General features: G+C 40.6%; 1 protein-coding gene across 1 annotated transcript in view; it reads left to right on the plus strand.

Annotated features, from left to right (window-relative positions):
* Positions 1-24,664, plus strand: part of LOC126251391 (uncharacterized) — a 144,977-nt gene that overhangs the window by 82,817 nt on the left and 37,496 nt on the right. Inside the window, exons 7-8 of the mRNA XM_049951785.1 lie at positions 5,661-5,808; positions 15,882-16,086. Of these exons, the coding sequence (XP_049807742.1) occupies positions 5,661-5,808; positions 15,882-16,086 (353 nt within the window). The remainder of the gene's footprint in view (positions 1-5,660; positions 5,809-15,881; positions 16,087-24,664) is intronic.

The following is a 24,664-nucleotide window of genomic DNA, read 5'->3' on the forward strand; positions in this document are numbered from 1 at the left end:
CATTGGCCCACAGTTCGACCATCCTGTTGGCATGTTGATGACTCCGCTCTAGATGTTTCCTTCTGTGAAGACGCATCAGAGTTACACATACAGCAGATCTCTGACAAAACAGCCACTCTGCCAAAGCCTTCTGTACACTGTTTGCCTCAATACAACACATGCAGCGGATGCTGCGAGGTCAGATGCCAGATGCCATGCAGTACTAAGGTGGTACTGTCATGCCCTTACACCAAATAATTGTCCTATCTCTGATGTCACACATGGTCAGCCCTGCCCTGGTCAGCCCTGCCCTAGTCTTCGGTATACAGTTTTGATCTCTATAAATTGCTGTCACATTAGAGAAACAACAGAACGATTCACTTCAAGCCATCAGGCCACATCAGTTGTCCTGCCTCCATTCTTCGTATGACCCCTCACAGCAGAGGGTCTGGTAGGCATCTTCTCTGTGCCGTACTGCACCGTCTGTGACTGTAAGCAGTGATTGTGGATGTGGGACTGTTCAGCAAACACTATCCCGTTTGGTAGGTGCCCTCACGTCATTGTTCGCGTGGTTGTCCATTGACTGGAACGCCATCTTGTGTACAGAACACAATCAGACATCTGTTGACGGTTTGTGTGATTATATCATGAATGAGACATAGGCCAGAGACATAGCGGTTTGTTGCTTTAATTTTGGACACCAGTGTGTTATCATTTTCCATCTCATTTATTAAACAAAGTTGATAATTTTTGTTTTGTCAGGACTCTAGTATCACTGCGAGCTTGATGTACTATGTGAGTTTCTATATAGAAACACAGAAGTGTTGTTATTTCTCACTTTTATTCTCTTTGAGTAATGGAAGAGCCATTATTCTGAATCTCAGTCATTTACCTTGTAGCATGATCAAAGTTTGCTACAGCCTTTCATATCTGTCATTAGATATTTTAATTTATTTGACTGCATTTACATAACTATACCAAGAATGTATTTAAATGTTAGTTGTGTTTCTGTTAAACATGTGGTCTTATACTTATAAAGCATGAAAACCATACTTTGTGTTATGTTCCCCCTCTCTTCTTCCTCTTTTATTTTATTTATCACATACATATCCAGAAGAGTGTGTGTGTGTGTGTGTGTGTGTGTGTGTGTGTGTGTGTGGGTGGGTGTGTGTGTGTCAGTTTGCTGTAATCTTTATTGTCTTCCCTGTAAGACAAGTTTCCATTCCCATTTGTGATGATTTCACACTTATAAGAATGTTAAACTGTAATCTTTCCACACTCTCAAATACACCCCCCCCCCCCCCCCTCCTATTTTTATGTAGATGACGAGATAATTTTGAGTGAGATTCATCTTGGGAAACTGCTTCCACGAAATCAATCCATAGCCTTTCTAGATACGTTGTGTATCTTTCTTCCAGGCCTTATAAATGAATGCAGTTCTTCATGTGTGTAATTATTTTCATAATGTTCTCTTTTTAGTGCCCTGCTAGTGCCACTTTTTAACCATTCAGACAGGAATCTTCCATATTTTAGCAAGACACAAAATAAACTAGGCAAGTGAACATTCATAACAGATTAAGATTAATATGGGCCACAATTCACAAGTGCCCTCAGGGACTCAGCATTCGTTTGCTGAGAATGAGCTTCACGACACCCAGGGTTCCTGACCTGGGGACTTGTAAGCACTGCCAGTCCCATCACCATAAGTTCTGGGCATGCTTCAGCAATCACTGTACAGCATGGCAGGTGAACATGGCTGTCACAGGGAATGGGGATCTTAGCTTGACCACCCAAATCACGAGGATGGTAAAAACCTGTATAAACAATCCCTCAATCTCAGTGTGCTGCACACTGATGAGATGCATGGCTGTTGAGATGGAACAGTCATTAGCGGGGCAACCTAGGGGTAACCCGCCACTCCTCTGTTGTATGAGGTTTATCTAGGCACATGGGACTCTGTCTAGGTGGACTTTTAAATCTCTAGCTGCTCGTGACACCAAAATGAATCTTTTGAAAGTTTCTTTTCCTCCTCCTGAGCGGAATGAATGGGCCTATGGACGGCACCAACATCCAATCAGACGAGAGGGTTCAGGTAGCCAGTCCTCCAGTAAACAGTAACAGAATGCATGCTGGTTGTCAGAATGTGCTTATCGTAGTTAAGAAGAAAGAGGGTATCTTTGATAAAGTTTCACTGTTTTGTATACAAGAAAGGTTTAAAGGGCATTGGGGGAACTTTAAAATCCCTCAAGTACTTATGAAATGGGATGCTCTTGGTCAAAACGCCTAGTTCCCAACAATTGAAGAACCTCACGAAAGCTCAATGCCTTGGGGAGTGTGCAATTGAAACCGAACTGCACAACACCATGAACTACAGCAAAAGTGTTGTGTGTTGCAGGGTTCTTGTTGACATACCCTGAGAAGAACTGAGAGCCTACTGGTCCTGGGAAGGCACTATGGATGTGCACAAAATTCTGAAAAGGGTGAATGGCAGTACTGTCAAGTCAGACACTTCTATTATTACATTTTACAGCAGCAAGCTTCCGGAGCATGTCAAAGCAGGTTTCCTTCATCCAGGACATAAAAACCACAAAGCACATTCCATATAGTGAAGACAAAAAGATATACAAGGCCATGCAGGTCTTATGGAACAATTTCCCCAACCATTTCTCCTACTCGGAGACTTCAATGCCCATTGTGCGTTTTTGGGCTCAACCTGTGCTTGCCCTTGGGGTCGGATTTTGGAGAGCCTCGTGACATCTCACGAGCTGTGCATCGTCAACACAGGTCCTCCCACCTATTTCTGTGCTGCTGCCAGGTCATTCTCAGCTGTTGACCCCTCTTTCTGCTCTCCAGCCCTCATTGATTGTTAAGTGGGAAGTCATTGACAACTGTCATTCCAACGATCACTTCCCACTCTGTATTCACCTACTGGATGGAGCATTACCTGGATCATCAGCAAGGCTAACTAGATGCTGTTCAGCCAGCTAGTTGTGTTTGAACACCACGACAATGTTCAGGAATGGGTGGAACACATTTCATGAGAGATCCATCATGCCACCGACTGATCTGTCCCAAAGTTCTCAGAACATCTTCGGAGGTAACCTGTATCTTGGTGGACTTGTGTGTGTCACTCAGGAATCTGGGTCAGGTGTGTGGCTCTCTGACAGTTTAAGTACTGCCCGACAGCTAAGAACCTGACATCATTTCGTGTCGCAAGAGCCAAGGCTCAATGTGTAGTTAAGGAGAGTAAGAAAAGATCATGGTAAGCATTCCTGGATTCCATCAATCCTTCCACTTGTTCTACAAAAGTATGGGAAGCCATCAGAAGGATTTCTGGTAAACACAGTTGTTTACCATAACAACAGTGCTGAAGCGGGGGTGTCTCCAAACAGAGCCTGGAGGCATCGCTCAGACACTGGCAGAGAATTTTACACAAACTACTGCCAGTGTCAGCCAGGATCTGGCATTCTGCCGCTATACTCATGACACTGCACCCGGTTACGACCAAATCAGATACTGCATGCTCAACGTTTGCCGGTGGCGTCAAAGGAAGGCCTCCTTCAATGTTTTAATTTTATATGGCAGGCAGCAGCTTTCCCGACAAATGGGAAGAGGCAATTCTGGCTAAGCACATTTTAGGTCTCATGTTGGTAAAGTGCTGTCGAATCTATTTAGCGGGAGAATGGTGTTCCTCAGGGCGGTGTTTTAAGTCATAGCAATCAACAGTGTCGCTTCTATGGTGTGGATACAGTGCTCCTTATTTGTGAACGATTTTTGTTTTCTGTTCCTCCTCCAGCGGTGCAACACTGACCCACCAGTTGCAGCTTACAGTGCAGAGGGTAGAGGAGTGGGCTGCAAAGACGGGCTTTCAGTTTTCTGCAGATAAGTGTGTGTGTGTGGGGGGGGGGCTCATTTTTGATATTATCATGGCTGCCACACCTGAGGGACCAGAAAGCCAGAGCCCAGAAGACGCTAAATATCATGCAGTGCCTAAGCCTGTCTGCTCCAGATTGTCTCAAGAGTTTACTGTCTTTGACGCAAAATTGTATGCGACCTTGCAAGCAATCAAGCAGATGAGGTGTTCTTCCAGTGCTAAATATATTGTCATTTCAGATTCTCTGGGTGCCCTTCACTCTCTACAATGTCTGTACCAAGCAGATAAAATAGTTCAGAATATCCCGGATGCCTTCCTCCAACTATGACGATTGAGGAAGGAGGTATCTTTCTGCTGGGTACTAAGGTCCATGTGTATTGTGGGGAATGAAGGGGCAGATCTAGCAGCAGAGGAGGCATGTCGTGATTCTCAGGTAGTTCAATGTACCATCCTCATGCATGCTATAGGCTCTCTGTTGAGAACCAGTCTTGCGTCAGTGGAAGGACGAGTGGCTGGATGTGACAGACAATAAGCTCCATCTAGTAAAGCTCACAGCACGGCCGTGGCATACCTCCTTCCAGCCACATTGATGACCCAAGGTCCTCCTTAGTCTTCTTCGCATAGGCCACAACCCTATGACGCACAACTTCTTGTTCCTGTGAGAGGATCCTCCGATGTTTGGTGCTCGTGGCTGATCGACAAATAAAACACAGTCCAATAAAATATGGCCCACAGTGATCGATCAGTGGGCAGTGACGGATTTGCTAATGGATCTGTCCTCCATTTTAGATAACATTCAAATGAATGTGGTTAGTTTTGAAGTTTTGTAAATTGTCCAACATTTTTCCAAAGATTGTTGGGAGGTGATTTTAATGCATTAATAGGGTGACTGGCTCACCCATGTTTTTTGTAAGTGAGCAGCCAGTCACATTTCCATGTGCCTTTGTTTTAGTTTGTTTGTCATTGTGTTTTAATCTCGTGTATAGTACCTTTTACTATTTCTCTGTTGTCTTACTGCATATGCGATAGAATGATTATGTGACCAATTTCAGTGAGATGGGAGTGAGCGCGTGAGTGTGCAACAACTTTAGAGATCTTATTGACATTTTTGTTTTGTTTTAATGAGCATGAGGGCATTGATAACCTTGCAGTTGAGTGCCCTTAACCTACACACACACACACACACACACACACACACTACTAGTTGGGCCATATGAGTACTGATGACAGGCAGACTCAAAGTATCATCACCTCACATCACTCCTCTTTCAAGCTTTATGGATGTCCCTTGTTGAACCTATAGAACATTGAGCTTCCTAAATTATCAATTGATCTTTTTGAAGAAAAGATAGTGTACATTGCAAATTTCACTGGAACTATATGTATTAGCTCAAACTTTACCTTGCCATTCTGCGAGTATGGGGAAGTGTTTGTAATGGGTATCAACAGATCACCAGTGAAGACCCACCATCCATTTCATAATATAGAAAGTACGGATAAACATGTTCATTGAAGTGTGTATTCAGATCAATTGTAGGAGGTTAAAATAATGTTGAGACGTGTGTGTGTGTGTGTGTGTGTTTCCCTTTTTAATTTCAGTATTGATTAAGAAGTTCACATTAATTGGTAGACAGGGAAAAGATACTACCCACCACAATTACTGGTAGCATTGTAGCACATAGTTTAAGGATTCTCCTATGAACTAGGATGTTACATGAAATATATGTTTAGTTTTGTAAAGAAGTAGCTGGAACCCACAATTTGAAAGAAGAAAGCAACAAACTGATACCAGTTTTAATTTTTTCAGTTCTTTCTACGGCTGAATTATCTGGAAATGCATAGAACATATGGCTGTGCAGCCAATCCCCAACGAGCTCGTCCTCTGTGTGATTTCTGTGGGCGCAAATTCTGTCAGCCTCAGAAACTGAAGGTTCACATCAAACGTATGCATAGTGGTGAGTTGATAACTGCAGGAAACCTGGTATTGTCTGATAACTTTAGTGCTCTTTGTTAACTTGATTTTGTTTATCTTTAACATGTTTGAGAAAGAATGAAAGAGCAACATAAAGTGGCAATGCCTCCCATGTCTTACTTTCCTGCCCCTGTAGAATTTTGACTGCTCATTCTGCCACTGGTTTCCCCAACATTCTCATTAGCAAATCTGTCCTCCAACAGACAGAGACTGCTCATTGTATTTGCCAACTGGTGTAATCTGTGGCAGATCAATGAAATAAAGAAAAAAGAGTGAGTAGACATAGACAGGCTGCACAATTAACACTCAATACAGTATTGCAATATATACTGTTCATTTCAAAGGAATGAGTTGAATCCTTGGTTTCAATATGATTACTGCACTATTTTTGAAAGGGTGACAGAGCTCCGCATCAGGAATTTAGTTCTTCTCACATTACACTAGTTAATGTCAATCAATGATTCTATTATCCTCTCATTCTCCTACTTGGGTATGTCATATCCCAGTAAATACAATTTTTCAGCATGTAACAATTGTTTCTCCATTATTGTAATTTATCACATGTTTACCTATACAATCTGAAAATCTGTTTTTAATTTTCCAATTTTTTTTCCTTGTATTGCTCACCTACTCTTCTCTTTTTTAATGCCGTGCTTCACTTTCACATCCCTGTCTGTGTTTCTCTCTGCTACATTTCTTTCTCACCATCTTCTTCTTTGTCTCTGTCTTAATAGCTGTCCTCTCTTGTGTTCTCAGCTTCTCAGCTTTCTCTCTCTCATGGACTATAGACCCAGTTTTACTTCAAAGTTATTATTAAAAGGCATTGTTAATGCAGATGGTGCATTAAGCATATGAAAGGAAAGCTGTGAATAAATTACAAAATTCTTTGATAAATTACTGGTCTGCGATGGTCTGTAGGGAAGGCTATAAGTGATACAGTCATCAATAGCAATACTGGATAACAAGCATCCTGATGAGTACAAAGTGAAGAATTTATTCAAGGACATGTAAATAACAAATATAAAGCCGGAGGTGACATAGTGGTAGAGCTCCAAAAGCTTCAATGTCATGGATGTTGCAGTTTGTCACTTTAAAAAATCCTACTGCATCATAGCTGTACCATTACTGAAATTGTAGAAGAGTGGATGAAAACTAACAGTCAGAGCATAGAGAATGAAAAATCCAGGATGTGTTATATAATTCTATATGAGAAACTGGCATAAACACAACAAAAAATTAAGCTTGATCATATTCGCCAAATGGATGTGGTGTTCAGCAGCGGACACACATGTAAAAGGCACACACTGCCACAAAAGTTGTTACATGGTGCACGATTTGCAAACAGATAGAGTGTGTGTGTGTGTGTGTGTGTGTGTGTGTGTGTGTGTGTGTGTGTGTGTGTGCAGTCATTCGAATGTGCTTGGGCAAAGATGTAGGTGGCAAGAGAAGAATATATATGTAGAGAGGAAAAATGAACAATGAAAAAGGACCTATTGTATTTGCTTGCGTGGTGCTCAGTCTCTCTCTCTCTATTCGTTTAGTCGGTTCCGACTCTTCGTGACCCCATGAACCAAATCACGCCACTTTTTCCTGTCTTGCACTTTCTCCCGTAGACCTTCCAGGTTGGAACACATTGCTTCTGTGATGCCATCGATCCATCTCATCCTCTGACGTCCTCTTCTTCTAGTTCCTTCAATCTTCCCCAGCATTAATGTTTTTTCCAGCGAGGCATGCCTTCGCATTGTGTGTCCAAAGTAGGTCAGCTTTTGTTTTAAGATTAGACCTCCCAGGGAGAAATCTGGTTTAATTTGCTCCAATATTGATCTGTTGGTTCTCTTTGCCGTCCATGGAACTCTAAGAAGTTTCCTCCAACACCACAATTCGAAGGAGTCAATTCTTCGCCGTTCAGCCTTTCTAATGGTCCAGGTCTCACATCCATACATCACAACTGGAAAGACCATAGCCCTCACAATACGGATCTTTGTTGCTAGTGTTATATCTCTGGACCTTATAACCTTGTCGAGGTTTGACATCGCCTGTCTACCGAGCAACAGGCGTCTCCGGATTTCATGGCTGCAGTCACCGTCAGCAGAGATCTGGGAACCGAGATAACTGAATGTGGTCACTACCTCCATGGTTTCTCCTGCTATATCCCATGAATTGGTAGGTGTAGTTGCCATAATTTTCGTTTTCTTCACATTCAGCATAAGACCAGCCTTTTCACTTTCGTCTTTCACCTTCAGTAAGAGTGTTCTCAATTCTTCTTCACTTTCTGCCAACAGGATCGTATCATCCGCGTGCCTGAGGTTGTTTACATTTATTCCAGCTATTTTAATTCCTGTTTCTCCTTCATCTAGCCTCGCATTCCTCATGACATGTTCTGCATACAGATTAAATAAGTACGGTGACAGTATGCAGCCTTGCCGGACCCCTTTCTGAATCTTTATCCATTTCGTTGCTCCATACATAGTTCTCACCGTGGCTTCTTGGTCAAGGTATAAACTCCGTATCAGATGAATGAGGTGATCTGGTACACCCATGTTTTTCAGTACGTTCCATAATTTGTTGTGATCGACGCAGTCAAAGGCTTTGGCGTAGTCAGTGCTCAGTGCTCCCTTCAATTGATGGTTAGTGACATATCCTCAGATAGATATGTGTAGTATTATTTGTCTCGTAAACACTTGAACAAGATGAAGTGAAAAATATAACATTAGTTTTATTTAACTGTGCCCATGAAAAAAATTGTTGTAGATTGATACAGAAAATCATATGAAGAGGATTCAGAACTGGGAGAGAAAAAAACAGTTAGAATATTTCGATTGGCATGCACAGATAACATATCAGGCTTACAAAAATGTCTGTAAGTGAAGAATAGTTCTGAAGAGCTCTACAATAAAGTAAAAATGACTACATGTTACATACAAGAAAACAGAATGTATGACAAAAATTGAAAAGGCTCCCTGGAGTTTTGAGGTTAATAAAAGGAATAAAAGTTCTTAACAAGGTGGTGACGAGTAGCTATAGCTAGGGGATCAAATAACAAAGGCACTTAACAATAAGCTGCCGATAACACAAGAGCTTAAAATAAAACATCTAGACACAGTTATCAAACCTTCGTGCTTGCCTGCAGCAATAACTGTACATAATTGGAAAATGTAGGGTGGAAGATATAAGAAGAAAAGAAAGAAATATGTTGCTATAAATCTTGATCCAAAAAGAGGAAGATACACTATGTGATCAAAAGTATCCGGACACCAGGCTGAAAATGACTTAAAAGTTCGTGGCGCATTCCATTGGTAATGCTGGAATTCAATATGGTGTTGGCTCACACTTATCTTTGATGATAGCTTCCACTGTCTCAGGCATATGTTCAATCAGGTGCTGGAAGGTTTCTTGGGGAATGGCAGCCTATTCTTCATGGAGTGCTGCACTGAGGAGAGGTATTGATGTCGGTCAGTGAGGCCTGGCATGAAGTCAGTGTTCCCAAACATCTCAAAGGTGTTAGGATTCAGGTCAGGACTCTGTCCAGGCCAGTCAATTACAGGGATGTTATTGTCGCGTAACCACTCTGCCACAGGCCGTGCATTATGAACAGGTGCTTGATCGTGTTGAAAGATGCAATCGACATCCCCGAATCGCTCTTTAACAGTGGGAAGCAAGAATGTGCTTAAAACATCAATGTAGGCCTATGTTGTGATAGTACCATGCAAAACAACAAGGGGTGAAAGCCCCCTCCTTGAAAATGCCACCGCACCACAACATCACCGCCTCCGAATTTTACTGTTGGCACTACACACGCTGGCAGATGACGTTCACTGGTCATTCGCCATACCAACACCATGTCATCGGATCACCACATTGTGTGCTGTGATTTGTCACTCCACACTACAGTTTTCCACTGTTTAATTGTCCAGTGTTTACCCTCCTTACTCCAGGCGAGGTGGTGTTTGGCATTTACTGGTGTGATGTATGGCTTATGAGCAGCCGCTCAGCCATGAAATCAAAGTTTTCTCACCTCGCACCTAACTGTTATAGTACTTGCAGTGGATCCTGTTGCAGCTTGGAATTCCTGTCTGACAATCTGGATAGATGTCTGCCTATTACACACTATGACCCTCTTCAACTGTCTATGGTCTCTTGTTAATCAACAGACGAGGTCGGCCTGTACACTTTTGTGCTGTATGTGTCCCTTCACGTTTCCACTTCACTGTCACACCAGAAACAGTGGAAATGTTTAGACGTATCACACCCAATCATTTGATACGTGACACCCAATCACCTGACCAAGTTCGAAGTCTGAGTGTTCCGAGGAGTGTCCCATTCTGCTCTCACGACGTCTAATGACTACTGAGGTAGCTGATGTGGAGTACCTGGCATTAGGTGGCAGCACAATGCACCTAATATGAAAAACGTTTATTTTTGGGGGTGTCCAGATACTTTTGATCACATAGTGTAGGTGGAATAGATTGTGACTTAACAGGATTTCAACAGAAGAAAAAAGGAAGAATTCTTGAGTAAGAGATAAGTGCAATTTTATATTAATTTCATGGGAATGGACAGCTACCCATTCTGGAAACATCCCCCAGACTGTGGCTAAGCCATGTCTCCGCAATATCCTTTCTTTCAGGAGTGCTAGTTCTGCAAGATTCGCAGTTTGGAAGGTAGGAGACGAGATATTGGCAGAAGTAAAGCTGTGAGGATGGGGCGTGAGTCATGCTTGGGTAGCTCAGATGGTAGAGCACTTGCCTGCGAAAGGCAAAGGTCCTGAGTTCGAGTCTCGGTCCGGCACACAGTTTTAATCTGCCAGAAAGTTTCATTTCACATGACCATTGCCTCTTTTTACGAACCATCATGGGAGCAACAACTAGTTCAAAAAAAGTGTTAACGTTTCTCCATTTCCAACTTCATGTCTGAAAAATGACATTTCTTGGTTTGTTAACAGAAGTAACTGAAGCAATGGTGACGATTTGAAATATTAAGCAATATAAGGGCAACTATGCTGGGAAAGAAAGCATTTAAAGTGGACTGTCGCATGACATTCTGTCTACAGGTGCTACGTACTTCAGGCTTACAGAGTGATTTAAATTAACCTCAATAAGCATCACAATTTTTCTACTATAGTTCTTTCATTTCATTTGTCTGTACCAGATTTTTGAGTAGATGCAACATGTGTTCCAGTTCTAAACATTGAAACAATTTCACAATTCAGCTGCTGATACTTTGGAATTTGGCCCTGAATAAACATCTTTTACTTGAACAGAAATTATCCTTCGCCCCCCCCCCCCCCCCCCCCCCCCCCCTCCCAGGAAAAAATTATCTCTGTTCCTTCCCCATTTCAGTCCAATGTTGCATAATCCTCCCTCAGAAACTTCTAACAACTTCTGATTTCTTCATGCTAATCAGATTCCATCTCTTTAACTTGCTACCATTTTGTAATTTCTTCAGCTTCAGTTTGCAGTTATTAAACATAAATTATGGTCAGAGTAGGTAAAAAGACGAGGGCTAGTAGAAATCCTTGGCTAACAGAAGAAATATTGGATTTAATTGATGAAAGGAAAAAATATAAAAATGCAGTAAATGAGGCAGGCAAAAAGGAATATAAACGCTTGAAATGTGATATCGACAGGAAGTGCAAAATGGCTAAGCAGGGATGACTAGAGGACAAATGTAAGGATGTAGAGCCTTATCTCACTAGGGGTAAGATAGATACTGCCTACAGGAAAATTAAAGAGACCTTTGGAGAAAAGAGAACCACTTGATATTCATATCAAGAGCTCAGATGGAAACCCAGTTCTAAGCGAGGAAGGGAAAGCAGAAAGGTGGAAGGAGTATATAGAGGGTCTATTCAAGGGCGATGTACTTAGGGCAATATTATGGAAATGGAAGAGGATGTAGATGAAGATGAAATGGGAGATATGATACTGCGTGAAGAGTTTGACAGAACACTGAAAGACCTAAGTCGAAACAAGGTCCTGGGAGTAGACAACATTCCATTAGAACTACTGACAGCCCTGGGAGAGCCAGTCCTGGCAAAACTCTACCATCTGATGAGAAAAATGTATGAGACAGGTGAAATACCCTCAGACTTCAAGAATATAATTCCAATCTCAAAGAAAACAGGTGTTGACAGATGTGAAAATTACTGAACTGTCAGTTTAATAAGTCACGTCTGCAAAATACTAATGCTAACTCTTTACGGACGAATGGAAAAACTGGTAGAAGCCGACCTTGGGGAAGATCAGTTTGGATTCCGTAGAAATATTGAAACATGTGAGGCAATACTGACCCCAAGACTTATCTTAGAAGCTAGATTAAGAAAAGGCAAACCTACATTTCTAGCATTTGTAGACTTAGAGAAAGCTTTTGACAATGTTGACTGGAATACTCTCTCTCAAATTCTGAAGGTGGCAGGGGCAAAATACAGGGAGTGAAAGGCTATTTACAATTTGTACAGAAACCAGATGGCAGTTATAAGAGTCGAGGGGCATGAAAGGGAAGCAGTGGTTAGGAAGGGAGTGAGACAGGGTTGTAGACTCTCCCCGATGTTATTCAATCTGTATACTGAGCAAGCAGTAAGGGAAACAAAAGAAAAATTCAGAGTAGGTATTAAAATCCATGGAGAAGAAATAAAAACTTTGAGGTTTGCCGATGACATTGTAATTCTGTCAGAGACAGCAAAGGACTTGGAAGAGCAGTTGAATGGAATGGACAGTGTCTTGAAAGGAGGATATAAGATGAACATCAACAAAAGCAAAATGAGGATAATGGAATGTAGTCGAATTAAATCGGGTGATGCTGAGGGAATTAGATTAGGAAGTGAGACACTTAAAGTAGTAAAGGATGCTGAAGATTAGATGGGTAGATCACATAACTAATAAGGAGGTATTGAATAGAACTGGGGAGAAGAGAAGTTTGAGGCATAACTTGACTAGAAGAAGGGATCGGTTGGAAGGACATGTTCTGAGGCATCAAGGGATCACCAGTTTAGTATTGGACGGCAGCGTGGAGGGTAAAAATCGTAGAGGGAGACCGTGATATGAATACACTAAGCAGGTTCAGAAGGATGTAGGCTGCAGTACGTACTGGGAGATGAAGCAGCTTGCACAGGATAGAGTAGCATGGAGAGCTGCATCAAACCAGTCTCAGGACTGAAGACCACAAAAACAACAACAACAACAACAACAACAACAACAACATGTTCAGAGTCCACATTTGCTCCTGGAAATCTGATTCTTGAGCCTATGTCTTGTCATTATATAATCAGTCTGAAACCCTCCGATATTGCCAGGTCTCTTCCACATATGTAATCTTCTTTCATGATTCTTAAACCAGGTGTTGTCGCCTCATCAGCAGAGCTAGTAGGCATGTGAGCTTGTACTACTGTGGTGGGTGTTGGTTTTGTGTCTATCTTGGCAACAATAATGCATTCACTATCCTGTTCGTCCTATTTTATTTTTCATTATTAGGCCTACTTTCGCATTATCTGTTCTGTGTTGATAACCATGTCCTGAACTGACCAGAAGGCCTGTTCTTCCTGCCACCCCACTTCACGAATTTCCACTATATCTAACTTCAACCCATCCATTTTCCTTTCTACATTTTCCTAATGTGCCTACCTGATTAAGGGATCAGACATCCAACATTTTCGCCCATAGAATGTGTATTGTTTTACATGTTGACGGCATTCCCCTGAGTTTATGCCATACAGTACAGTATAGTTGCATGCACGAGAGGCATGGGGGGGGGGGGCAGGAGACAGGGGAGGGCGGGTGGGGGGGGGGGGGGTGGTAATGGCTAAAGTTTCCTCTTGCTTTCAGATTCCTGCGGTATCAGAACAGAAAGACCATGTTGGCTAATGTTACAAGGCCAGATCAGCCAATGATCTACATCTACTGAAAAGGCCTCTGTCCCTCTTCAGGATTCATTTGTTACTGTGGCCTCTCCGCAAATACTCCTCAGTTGTGGATGCCATCTATCTGTATCATTGAGGCAAGCAAGATGCTCCACCTCTCCAAGGTCCATGGTTTACATAGTCTTAAAATCTAACAAAATAAATTGCTGTTATAGGAATTTAATCAGTTTAGTCTGTTAGTGAGAATTTTGGGAAATAATTGATGTTGACTCTTATATTGTGGATTCTTGGTTGCAACTGACGTATTTACATCAGAATTAGTCGTTCAATTATTGTTGTCCTATCCAGAACCGTTTAGAAGAAATTACATTAACAAAATTGCAGTTACCACTCTCTCAGGCATATGTCAGCTTACATTTTATATCAGACTGAAACGACATAGGTTTCAAACACCAAACTTGTTTGCCAAGTTACACTAAACAGAGTTGCTGGTAATCTCACATTAATAGTTACTGGATACTAAATAACAAAGAAAGTGTCGTAATTTGGCAGGGTTCCTAAACCGAGCACTTTAAGATAAGGCACTATTAGTCAGAAATGAAAAGGTTTCTTTTCTTCACATAGAAAATATACAGCTTTCAGGAACAACTTAAAAACCCGTATCAGCTGTTCAAAGTTATGATCACCAGATTGTATGCTTATTGATGAACCATCTTTCTGCAGTCCAACACCATCACCTTAAATTCTACTGTGCAAACAATTTTTTGCCTAGAACCTTGGCCAGCTTTCTGTAACTTGAACAACCTAATTCCTCATAACTTTGTATCCACAGTGATAAATTTCTTGGAATTAAGATTATGCCTGCAGCAAAGCTGTATTCTCTACATTCATTTGGCTTTCCAGTTACTACATTCATGTGCACGATCCATTAATTGCACATATGCTAGTTCCTGCAATGAATAATGGTGCATGGTGCACACCATAAATTGTAAATAGTGATAAACTCCATAATGGACAAATCACAGACAGCTCAGTATTGTTTTTTGAGGTAGTGCTACCAACACTGAAGTGGAAAGCAATTATTTGTTATGAAAGAAGCTGTTTACAAATATGTGCCTGACCCACATTTCAGTCATCATATGGCCTAAAATATTCATTTTTTATCACTGGTTTTTTATAGCAAAATAATCAGTTTCATTCTCTGTGATCTGCGTAATTTTGATACTAATCATTAGGGACATCCAGTATGAATGCTAGGACTGTCTTAACCCTTTCGCCACAGTGAACTTCTACAGAAGTTGGGAGCAAATGTGTCGTTCAGCTGGTGGACTGCTGCAGCATTCGAGTGCAGCCCGTGCTGCCCAGCCGGTGAACTGCTGTAGCAGTTCTGCCTCGCGTCATATTTCTCCGCTTCACTACACTTGACTTGTGTCGAAGTTTGACATACGCACCATCTACCGGCTTTGTTCAGCCTGCTCAACTGCTCATTTTCCGCCTTGTTTCTAATCTGAAGCGACGTGTTGTTAACCACAGTTAGTTTCTACTAGAAGTGATATATCAGATAAGTGATATACTGTGGACAAAGCTCTTTCTCTCATACTGCGTAGTGACTCCGAAGATGAAAGTGAATCATTGTCCGAATCTGATGATGAACATGAAACACCTATTGTAGCTGCTTCTGCATCAGGTTCACGTGCTACTCCACCTCCATTGGCGTCCCCAGAGTTGGATTTGTGCACAGACATGACACACAATATCAAAAACATTTGTGATTTCTATAAATATTTTCCCGAATAAACATATAGTATAATGTCCAATAATTGCGACAAAACTAAGAGTGTGAAAGCAGGAGAGAGTAGCGCCACGGGGAGCACGAAAAATGTGCCGTACTGCGGGCACGGCCGAGTGGGTCTGGCGCTCGTCTACAGCACACTACGCATCAATCACATCACCAGTGTGAAAGGATTGATAGGGAAATGATTATCAACACACAGAATACAAAGTATTTCACAAGTTGCACCTTAAATAAACAGAACTAGAATTATTGTTGAAGTATCTGATCTTGTGCAGGATTCACTGTCTTTCTGTTATTTTTGGTAGGTGTTGCAATTTGAGCTCTTTATTTTGTTTTCTCGCTTGTCAGTTTCATTATCATGGATACACATTTGCTTGATGACTTTCATTTTGTTCCAACAATTTTTCAGATATGGCTGAAGTCTTGCGAGAATTCCAGTGTAAGATATGCCTCAAACTCCTTGGGTCTCGTGCAGCCTTACAGAGACATATGAAAGAAGTCCATCACAAAGATATTGTTGGAGCCTGCACATGCGATCGTTGTGGCAAGATGTTCCAAAATAAGTCTAATCTCAAGATACATATGTTAACACATTCTGGTGTTAAACCGTTTAGGTTTGTTGTGTATTCATAATTTAGTTATTAAAGTATGTTGAAACCTAGTAAATTGTTCTAAAATTAACTATTTGTTGTCAAATGACTATGAACTGCATATTGTATAAAAATATTTAAATGTATTTTTATTTACATCCCAAAAACATTTCTGCTATATTGCACAGTTTCAGTCCATAGTACAGTTTATCAGACCTCAGTAGAAATATTCTGTTTTTCACTGCAAGTAAGAGTAAGTCAAAATTATTGCTTAAAATTCTTTTGAATAAAATGCCAGCACCAGTTGCACTTTTGCAACTGGTGCTGACATTTCATTTAAAACCAATACTGCAGTTGTGGAACATGCATCAAGCTGTCCCATATGCTTGACAAGAGCTAAAAATTTCTGTTAATATCATTTATAATCAACTGTATATAAATGCACTATGATACAAGGCATTGCATAAACTAATTTTTCTTTCATTAATGTTTTAATAGGAAATTAACAAAGTTTGTTTCTGTGGCATAAGCATCATTTGCCTTTGATATCTGCCTTTTGCTACCACTATGAAAACTGTTCTGTGTTATCTCACTAATACATATAAGATGGAGAGAGATAATAAATAGTGAGAACTGATGATTGTCCCTGGCATTGTGTGGGTAGCACTAAGTGTCTACCATGGGATGACTTGTTTGGTATCGAGGTAATTTTATATATGGACTACTCTGTACAGCTGTGAGTGAACTCCAGTGGACAACATTAGGTAATTGAATGGTAACTCCAAATTCTACAATTTAAGCTACGCACATCGGGAGGGTTCTCAGAGGGTATGGTGTAATCGACAACCATCATCATCATCATAGTTCAGTCAATTTGCACAATATGTTTATAAATTATGTACACAAACCTTCCTTGGGAATCAGTCTGTCTATTGGTGATAAACCAAACTGTGGAAAATACATAATTGAATAATGGCAAAATGAAAAGGGTAGATTGCTAATCACCATGTATCGGAGATGTTGAGTTGCAGACAGGCACAACAAAAACACTGCTAAACACATAAACTTTTGGCCAGAAGCTTTTCTTATGAAATAGACAAAAAAAAAAACCCACACACACACACACACACACACACACACACACACACACACACACAACCACTGTGTCTCGCTGGCCTCAGTAGTCTATTTCAGAAGAAGGCCTTCTGGCTGAAAGCTTACGTTTTTACTGATCTTTTTGTTGTGCTTGTCTACGACTCAACATCTCAACTATATGGTGAGTAGCAATCTATCCTTTTCATATTGGCACTCAATGAAAACCAATATATCAACAAAAATAATCTGCTTTTGAAAATATAATTGGATAGATAAAAAATGTGCTCATCAGTGGCAGTAAATCTGCTCACCAGTGGCAGTAGGAGAAAACGCACATAAAGGCTAAAGAAATGTGCATGCCTTCAGGGCCAATGGCTCCTCTTTCTGCCAGAAATGTTGAAGGGAAAAGAAGAGATGAAGGAAAAGGACTTGCATGGTTCACGAAATAGGGAGAATTCAGAGAAGCCACCCTGTACTGCTCCCCATTTCTTAAAACCTCACCAGTCCTTTCCCTTTATCCCTCTTCCTTTCCACCCAACCCAACTGCTAGAAGAAAGAACAACTGGTTCCAAAAGCTTGCACATATCTATGACCTCTATGTACATTTTCTCCTGCTGCCACTTAGCGAGTAGATCTTATCATCTATCTAATTATAGTACATAAATGAAAATCCGTGCAGTGGTTTGAGAGATACATACAGGCAGAAAAACACAGTGAGGGACTGTAATTTACATGTAGTGATATTATAACTGATGAATAGTTCTTATATATAATGAAATTGTTTTCACCTTAACTATAAATCTCAATAGGTCTCTTCTTTAATATAAGAACTATTTTTATAGAGAATGGCAATAAGGAAACTAGCCTAGAGAATGTTTATAATTCCGACATGAAATAAGTTACCCTAGTGAAACTGCTCTTTAAAGAAAATTCTGGAAGAAGCCACCATAGAGCTCAATGAAAGATTTCTGTCAGCTGCGTTGTCACAAAATGCTAAGAAGGATGTCGTGCCAGATTTGTTTTTGCCACCTTGTACTATTTTTTAATAATATTACCTATCTTTTAACTATAATTCTAATGAAACATGAGTTTTCCATTTTACCTCGTTTGTTTCAAATACTGATAAAAGTAAAACAAGGTGTACGCCACCAAAAGTTTTGGAGAGAACAAAGAATACTACTGCTGGTTATGAACTGTTGTTGCTCTTGACAAGTGCATAAGAAGCAAACTGCACTGTTCACGTGTGTTCACTTTGAAAATTCTTTTAACAAGTGGAAATTTGTTATTGTTAGACATTATTTACTCAGTCACTTTGTCCAAAGGTAAAAGTAAGCCATCATCCCTATACTTTGGAGATCCCTTCCCCCTCTAACTCCCCCTCACCCATTTTTATAAAAGTTTTTGACAACCGGCAGTTCAGCTTGGCCTGGAATATACCTCCTTACAGAACATATCTTCCTAGGTGACCTGATAGTGTAAATGACTACTATTTACATATCTTCAATAAAATTGTAATTTCATCCTAGTCTGTAGATGCTTTTCTGTGCAGCTATTAAGTAGCTTCAGAATATGTAACCACTAAAAATATTGGCAACAAGAACTAACTAAAATTGTCCTTGACCTGAGGGTTGATTAGAGAATGACAGCCAGTTATAGGGGGACCCACAGCTTTAACATGAGCTCCAAACCTTGGTGCTACCTGTCATTTTTCCCATCTTCAAATAATTGTCAGAGGTGAAAGAACCAACAACTCACAGAGAAAGATTATAATACCGAATTAGTATTGAACTGTAAACTTTTAGATTTGTAGCCAAACGCTTAGTATCTCTGTCTTCAATGCAGAGGGATCTGGATTCAATTCCTAGACCCCTTCTTAGATTTTGATTTCTGAGGTAGGGAGCCCCTTGTGAGGCCACATAAGGAGCTGCTTGAGTAAATAAGCAGCACCAGCAGGTTCATCTATTGGCAGTAACAGCTGGAGGGATTGATAACATGCTGATCACATGTACCGTGATCATAGATTGCTCCTCGTACCACCTTGTAGGCAGCAGTCGACTTGTTTGATCTGGCCTGAGGCGTAAGCTTTGTGTGGTGCTTACCTTACCTTTAGATCTGTAGTCTGACACTTAACTTGTTTAACCACCAAGCCACACACTAACAAGATATACAGGGTGATTCAGCTAAGCCGTTCACATCAAAAACTGTTTTTGTACATTAACTGTACCACAGTGTTTGTAATCTACATTTATATATTCTTTAACTCGTACCATATCTGGTCATCACACCTGCATGAAAGGATCTGAAGAAAATGTATAAAGTAAAATTTTAAAATTATTTCTTTAACCCTTTAAGGTATAGTAATTCTGTTTTCACCCAGACTGATCGTGAGAAAGTGTTCATGAAGTGACATATAGTTTCTTTTCGTGGCTATATTAATTGCAGAAATATTAGTATCAACATTGCTCTACAAAATGAAGCTGTTCTAATTAATGTTGCCAGTATCGTAATTCTAAAAGACACAACTACAACGGCATTTCAATCTCCAAAATCCGGTTGCTTGTTGCTTGTTTTGGAGAAATTATAATATTTGTAACTTAGGATTTACGTGTTTTGAACATTAAACTGATTGCTGTCTTATTAGGAAGTTACTGATTTCATATGAACTAACAAAATGTGTAATGTCAGCTGAGAAGGAAATCAGATCGCAGGCAAAGTAAAGGCGCTTCAGCTATCAAAATTTTAGCAGTATATTGTCTAAACATTCCTGAATTTACTGCCTTGCTAAAAGGCTCTCAGAACTGAGAGCTGAATGAAACCTGTGGTAACAACCACCAAAATATTTAATGAGATATGGGATGTTCATCAGAAAGACAGGTTAGATCCTATAGGAGGCAGAGTGTTTATTGTAATTAACAAAATTATTGTGTTTGTTGAGGCTGAAATCAAAACCAATTATGAAGTTATCTTGATATGAGTGACTGGTCTAGATGAACATGAGTTAACCCCATTTCTGATGGCCTCGATGTCAGTGGGACCTTAAACTCTAATCTTACTTTCTTCCTCCCTCCCTCCCAGTTAATCATTGGATGTTTTGACCAGCCACTCTGTTCTGCTGTAACAGTCATAAAATCATTCAAAGAACGTCCACTCTCAGTAGTGCAGAAATACCTCAATCTTTCATTTTAGTTGGGGACAACATTAATGTATAGAATATACCCTGGGATGTTTATGGATTCAATGAAAGTGATGTGGGCGTGGACATGGACGTGAAGTAGTTGCTCACATTTTAATGGAACATCTTCACAGTTAGTATGACAACCTATGTGAAATGGAAATATTTTATATCTTATCAACTGCGTCAGTGTGAAGAAGGAATTAGTCCTCATGATGTCATCATAGCAATGATGATTACTAAAGTTATTAAATCCATTAATAAGGTTAGGAGTGTATTTGTGCTGGAAAGAGCAGATAAGCAGTTGTTAACACCTTACTTAGAAGTGAGTGGACATCATTAAGTTCCAATATAATGGATGTATAGGAATTATGGGCAAAGCTTAAACTGATTGTAGATCACATTCTAGAGAAGTATGTGCCAAGAAAGCAGATTAAGGACTGAAAAGACCCACCATACTTTAATAATGAAATTCAGGAAATGCTGAGGAAGCAGAGACTGTTCCCCTGTTGGTTCAAAAAAGAATGCACAGATGTCAGCATGTGAAAGTTAGTAGACTAATGTACCAAGATTGATGTGGACTTGCACCACTGTACCTTGTGTTTAAGAAATCATTCATGCAGCAGGATTGTACAGACATACCGTTGTTTGACTATGGCACAGACTCTCCTATGGAGGACATAATAATAGACAACCCTGGCATTGAGAAGCAACTGAACGATTTGGAAACAAGTAAGTCACTGAGTCTGGATCGAAGCCGAATTAGGTATTACAGAGAGTATATTATTCCTTCCCATTCCTATAAAAGTTAAGTGTTGATGGAGTTATATGTAGTTAAGTATTAATGTCTTTTGCAAATTCTATATATGCTTCACCAATCTTAAGAACATAGGACTAATTTTATTGAGATGAAGTGAAAAATGGCTTGAAATGAGGTGGACTGGCTACACAGTCATCATGCGTGCCGGAATATTGAGATGGAGTGATTTGTTGCAGTTGATGAAATAATATTTTCAGTCGTATTCAGGCTTGTAGCGAACAGCTCAGTCGCCTTCCACTTCCATGCCATATATTCCTGACACTGCTACAGGTTAGGTGAAATGAGAAAAGTATTGGATTGAGCCTCACCCTGAATTTCCAGACAAGTCTTGAATTTATTGACTCCATATTATTAAATTACATCCACAATATTTCACAATAGTAATAATGGCATCTTTCATTCCATGCATTGCAACATTCCAGCAGCTAAAATGTAAATGAACAAAAAGATCCCAATAATAACTATTTCTTTAACATTATGCTGACAACAGAAGAATGTAGCAAGACACACGATGCATATGGATTGACTAATACAGTTAGTGCTGAATCATCATTGTCTTTGGCCAGTAGTTTGACACTTCACTACATGGATACAGAGAGTTGAATGTTAGTTTTCAATCTCATAGAAAAGGTGATATTACAGGAGTTCTCTACGACCTTATAGCGAATATCTCACCCATCACAAAGCCCCAAGTGATTAGAAAAAGTGGAAGTAACTTGTATGTATAAGACGGGTAAAAGAATTACCCCACAGAATTATAGACCAATATCCTTAATACCATTATGCTGCAGAATTCTTGAACATATCCTGAGATAATGTAATAAATTTCCTTGAGATGGAAAGGCACCTGTCCACAAAGCATGATGGATTTAGAAAGCATCCCTCTTCCAAATCTCAGGTTGCCCTTTTCTTGCATGATATCCTGCTAACCATTGATGAAAGGCAGTAGGCGGATTCCATATTCCTATATTTCCTGGAAATCATTTGACGTGGTGCTGTACTGCAAACTCTTAACTATGGTCCAAGCTTATAGAATAGTTTTCCAGATATGTGAGTGGCTTGAAGACTTCTTAAGCATTAGAACCCAATATGATGTCCTCAAAGGCAAATGTTCACCAGAGACCTGGTTTTCTCCAGATGTGCCCCCAGGTAAATGTGGTAGGACTGCTCTTGTCCATGATCTGATGCGTAGGGCAAGCAGCTGTCTGCAACTGTTTGCTGATGACACTATAGTACATGGCAATGTATCATTTTTGAGTGACTGTAGGAGGTTAGAGGACGACTTAGACAGAATTTCTATTTGGTGTGATGAATGGCAGCTTGCTCTAAATGTAAGTTAATGCAGATGAGTAGGGAAAAATAACCCTATACTGTTACATACAGTATTAGTGACATGCTGCTTAGCCGGCCGCGGTGGCTGAGCGGTTCTAGGCACTCAGTCCGGAACCGCGCGACTGCTACGGTCGCAGGTTCAAATCCTGCTTTGGGCTTGGATGTGTGTGATGTCCTTAGGTTAGTTAGGTTTAAGTAGTTCTAGGTTCTAGGGGACTGATGACCACAGATGTTGAGTCCCATAGCGCTCAGAGCCATTTGAACCATTTGACATGCTGCTTGGCAACATCACTAAAGTTAATTATGTAGGCATAGCATTGCAGAATGATATGATGTGGAATGAACACAAGGAATGTAAAGTAGTGAAGGCAAATAATCAACTTCAGTTTACTGGGACAATTTTGAGAAAGTGTAGCTCATTTAACCACCAGGTGACATTAAAAGAAGACATGGAAGCAATTTAAAAGCTAGATTTGTTACACATGTACAGTATTTGATCAACATGAAAGTATGAGGGTCGTTCAATAAGTAATGCCCCATATTTTTTTTGAAAAGCCATTAATATACATAGATGAATGTCCTTCTTGGTGCTTCACATTTGATGTTTGTTCTGTGCGCTGGTCAAATTTCGAACCGTCAGAGCTGTAGTACAATGCCAAAATGGCATCAACATACGATTTGCTAGGAGCAGTGTGCTGTTATTGAATTCTTATGTGCAGAAAAAGAAACTGTGGTGAACATCCGTAAATGTTTGTGTGCAGCATATGGCAATGCTGCAGCTGATAGGAGTCGAGTTGGGCAATGTGTAAAGAAAGTTACAGCTTCAGGAAATGCAGAAACAGAGCTCCATGATCAGCCATACTCGGGACATCCTGTCACAGCCACCGCTCCAGACATGCTAAATCATGTAGATACCATTATTTGTGCCGACTGGTGCACCACAACTCGACAATTGGCTCTACAGTTGTCAGTCAGCATTGGAAGTGTGTCTGCAATGATGGAGACTCTCAGATATTCCAAGAGGTGCTCACGAAGGGTTCCACAAATACCCACAGCGGACCACAAGATTAAAAGAAAGGCCATTCCATCTGAATGGTTGGAGCGTTTAGAGACCGAAAGAGTGGCGCTTCTGTCACGATTGTTATGCGGGACCAAAGCTGGGTGTACCACTTTGTGCCAGAAACAAAAAGGCAGTCTATGGAGTGGCATCGTCCTCATTCACCGCAAAAGAAGAAATCCAAGACAACCCCCACTGCTGCAAAAGTCGTGGTGACAGTCTTCTGAGATTGTGATAGTGTCATTCTCGTGGATGTGATACCAAAAGGGTCAACCATCAATTCAGAGGCAAACGTGCAGACTTTGAATAAACTCAAGAACCATTTTTGACATGTTTGATTGGACAAGAATCCAGCAGAAATCTTGCTCCAACATGATAATGCACGCCCCCACACACAAGTCTGAGAACCCAGGAACACATCACCAAATTGGGTTGGACATCATTGCCTCATCCACCCTACAGTCCAGACCTGGCACCCTCGGAATTCCATCTCCTTGGGCCGCTTAAAGATTCTCTATGGGGAACACATTTTGAAGATGACGAGTGTGTCAGTCATGCAGTGAAAACATGGCTACGCCTGTGCTTTCACCAGCAAGGAATACATGCTCTTCCACATCGCTGGCATACAGCCATAGAATGTGATGGAGACTATGTAGAAAAATAGGACATGGACAAGACATGTTGATGGATGTTGTCACCAAATTCTGACTCTTAACAATAAATATGTTGTGAGAAAAAAAAAAGTGGGGCATTACTTATTGAACAACCCTCGTATTAGTGAGATGCTCCGTGGACTCAAGTGTGAATCCCTGGAGGGAAGATAACACTGTTTTCACGAAACACTGTTGAGAAAATTCAGACAACAGGCATTTGTAGGTGACTGGACAACAGGCATTTGTAGGTGACTGGACAACAGGCATTTGTAGGTGACTGGACAACAGGCATTTGTAGGTGACTGGACAACAGGCATTTGTAGGTGACTGGACAACAGGCATTTGTAGGTGACTGGACAACAGGCATTTGTAGGTGACTGGACAACAGGCATTTGTAGGTGACTGGACAACAGGCATTTGTAGGTGACTGGACATTAGGCATTTGTAGGTGACTGGACATTAGGCATTTGTAG

This window comes from Schistocerca nitens, chromosome 4 (genome assembly GCF_023898315.1).
Source record: "Schistocerca nitens isolate TAMUIC-IGC-003100 chromosome 4, iqSchNite1.1, whole genome shotgun sequence".
Lineage (NCBI taxonomy): Eukaryota > Metazoa > Arthropoda > Insecta > Orthoptera > Acrididae > Schistocerca > Schistocerca nitens.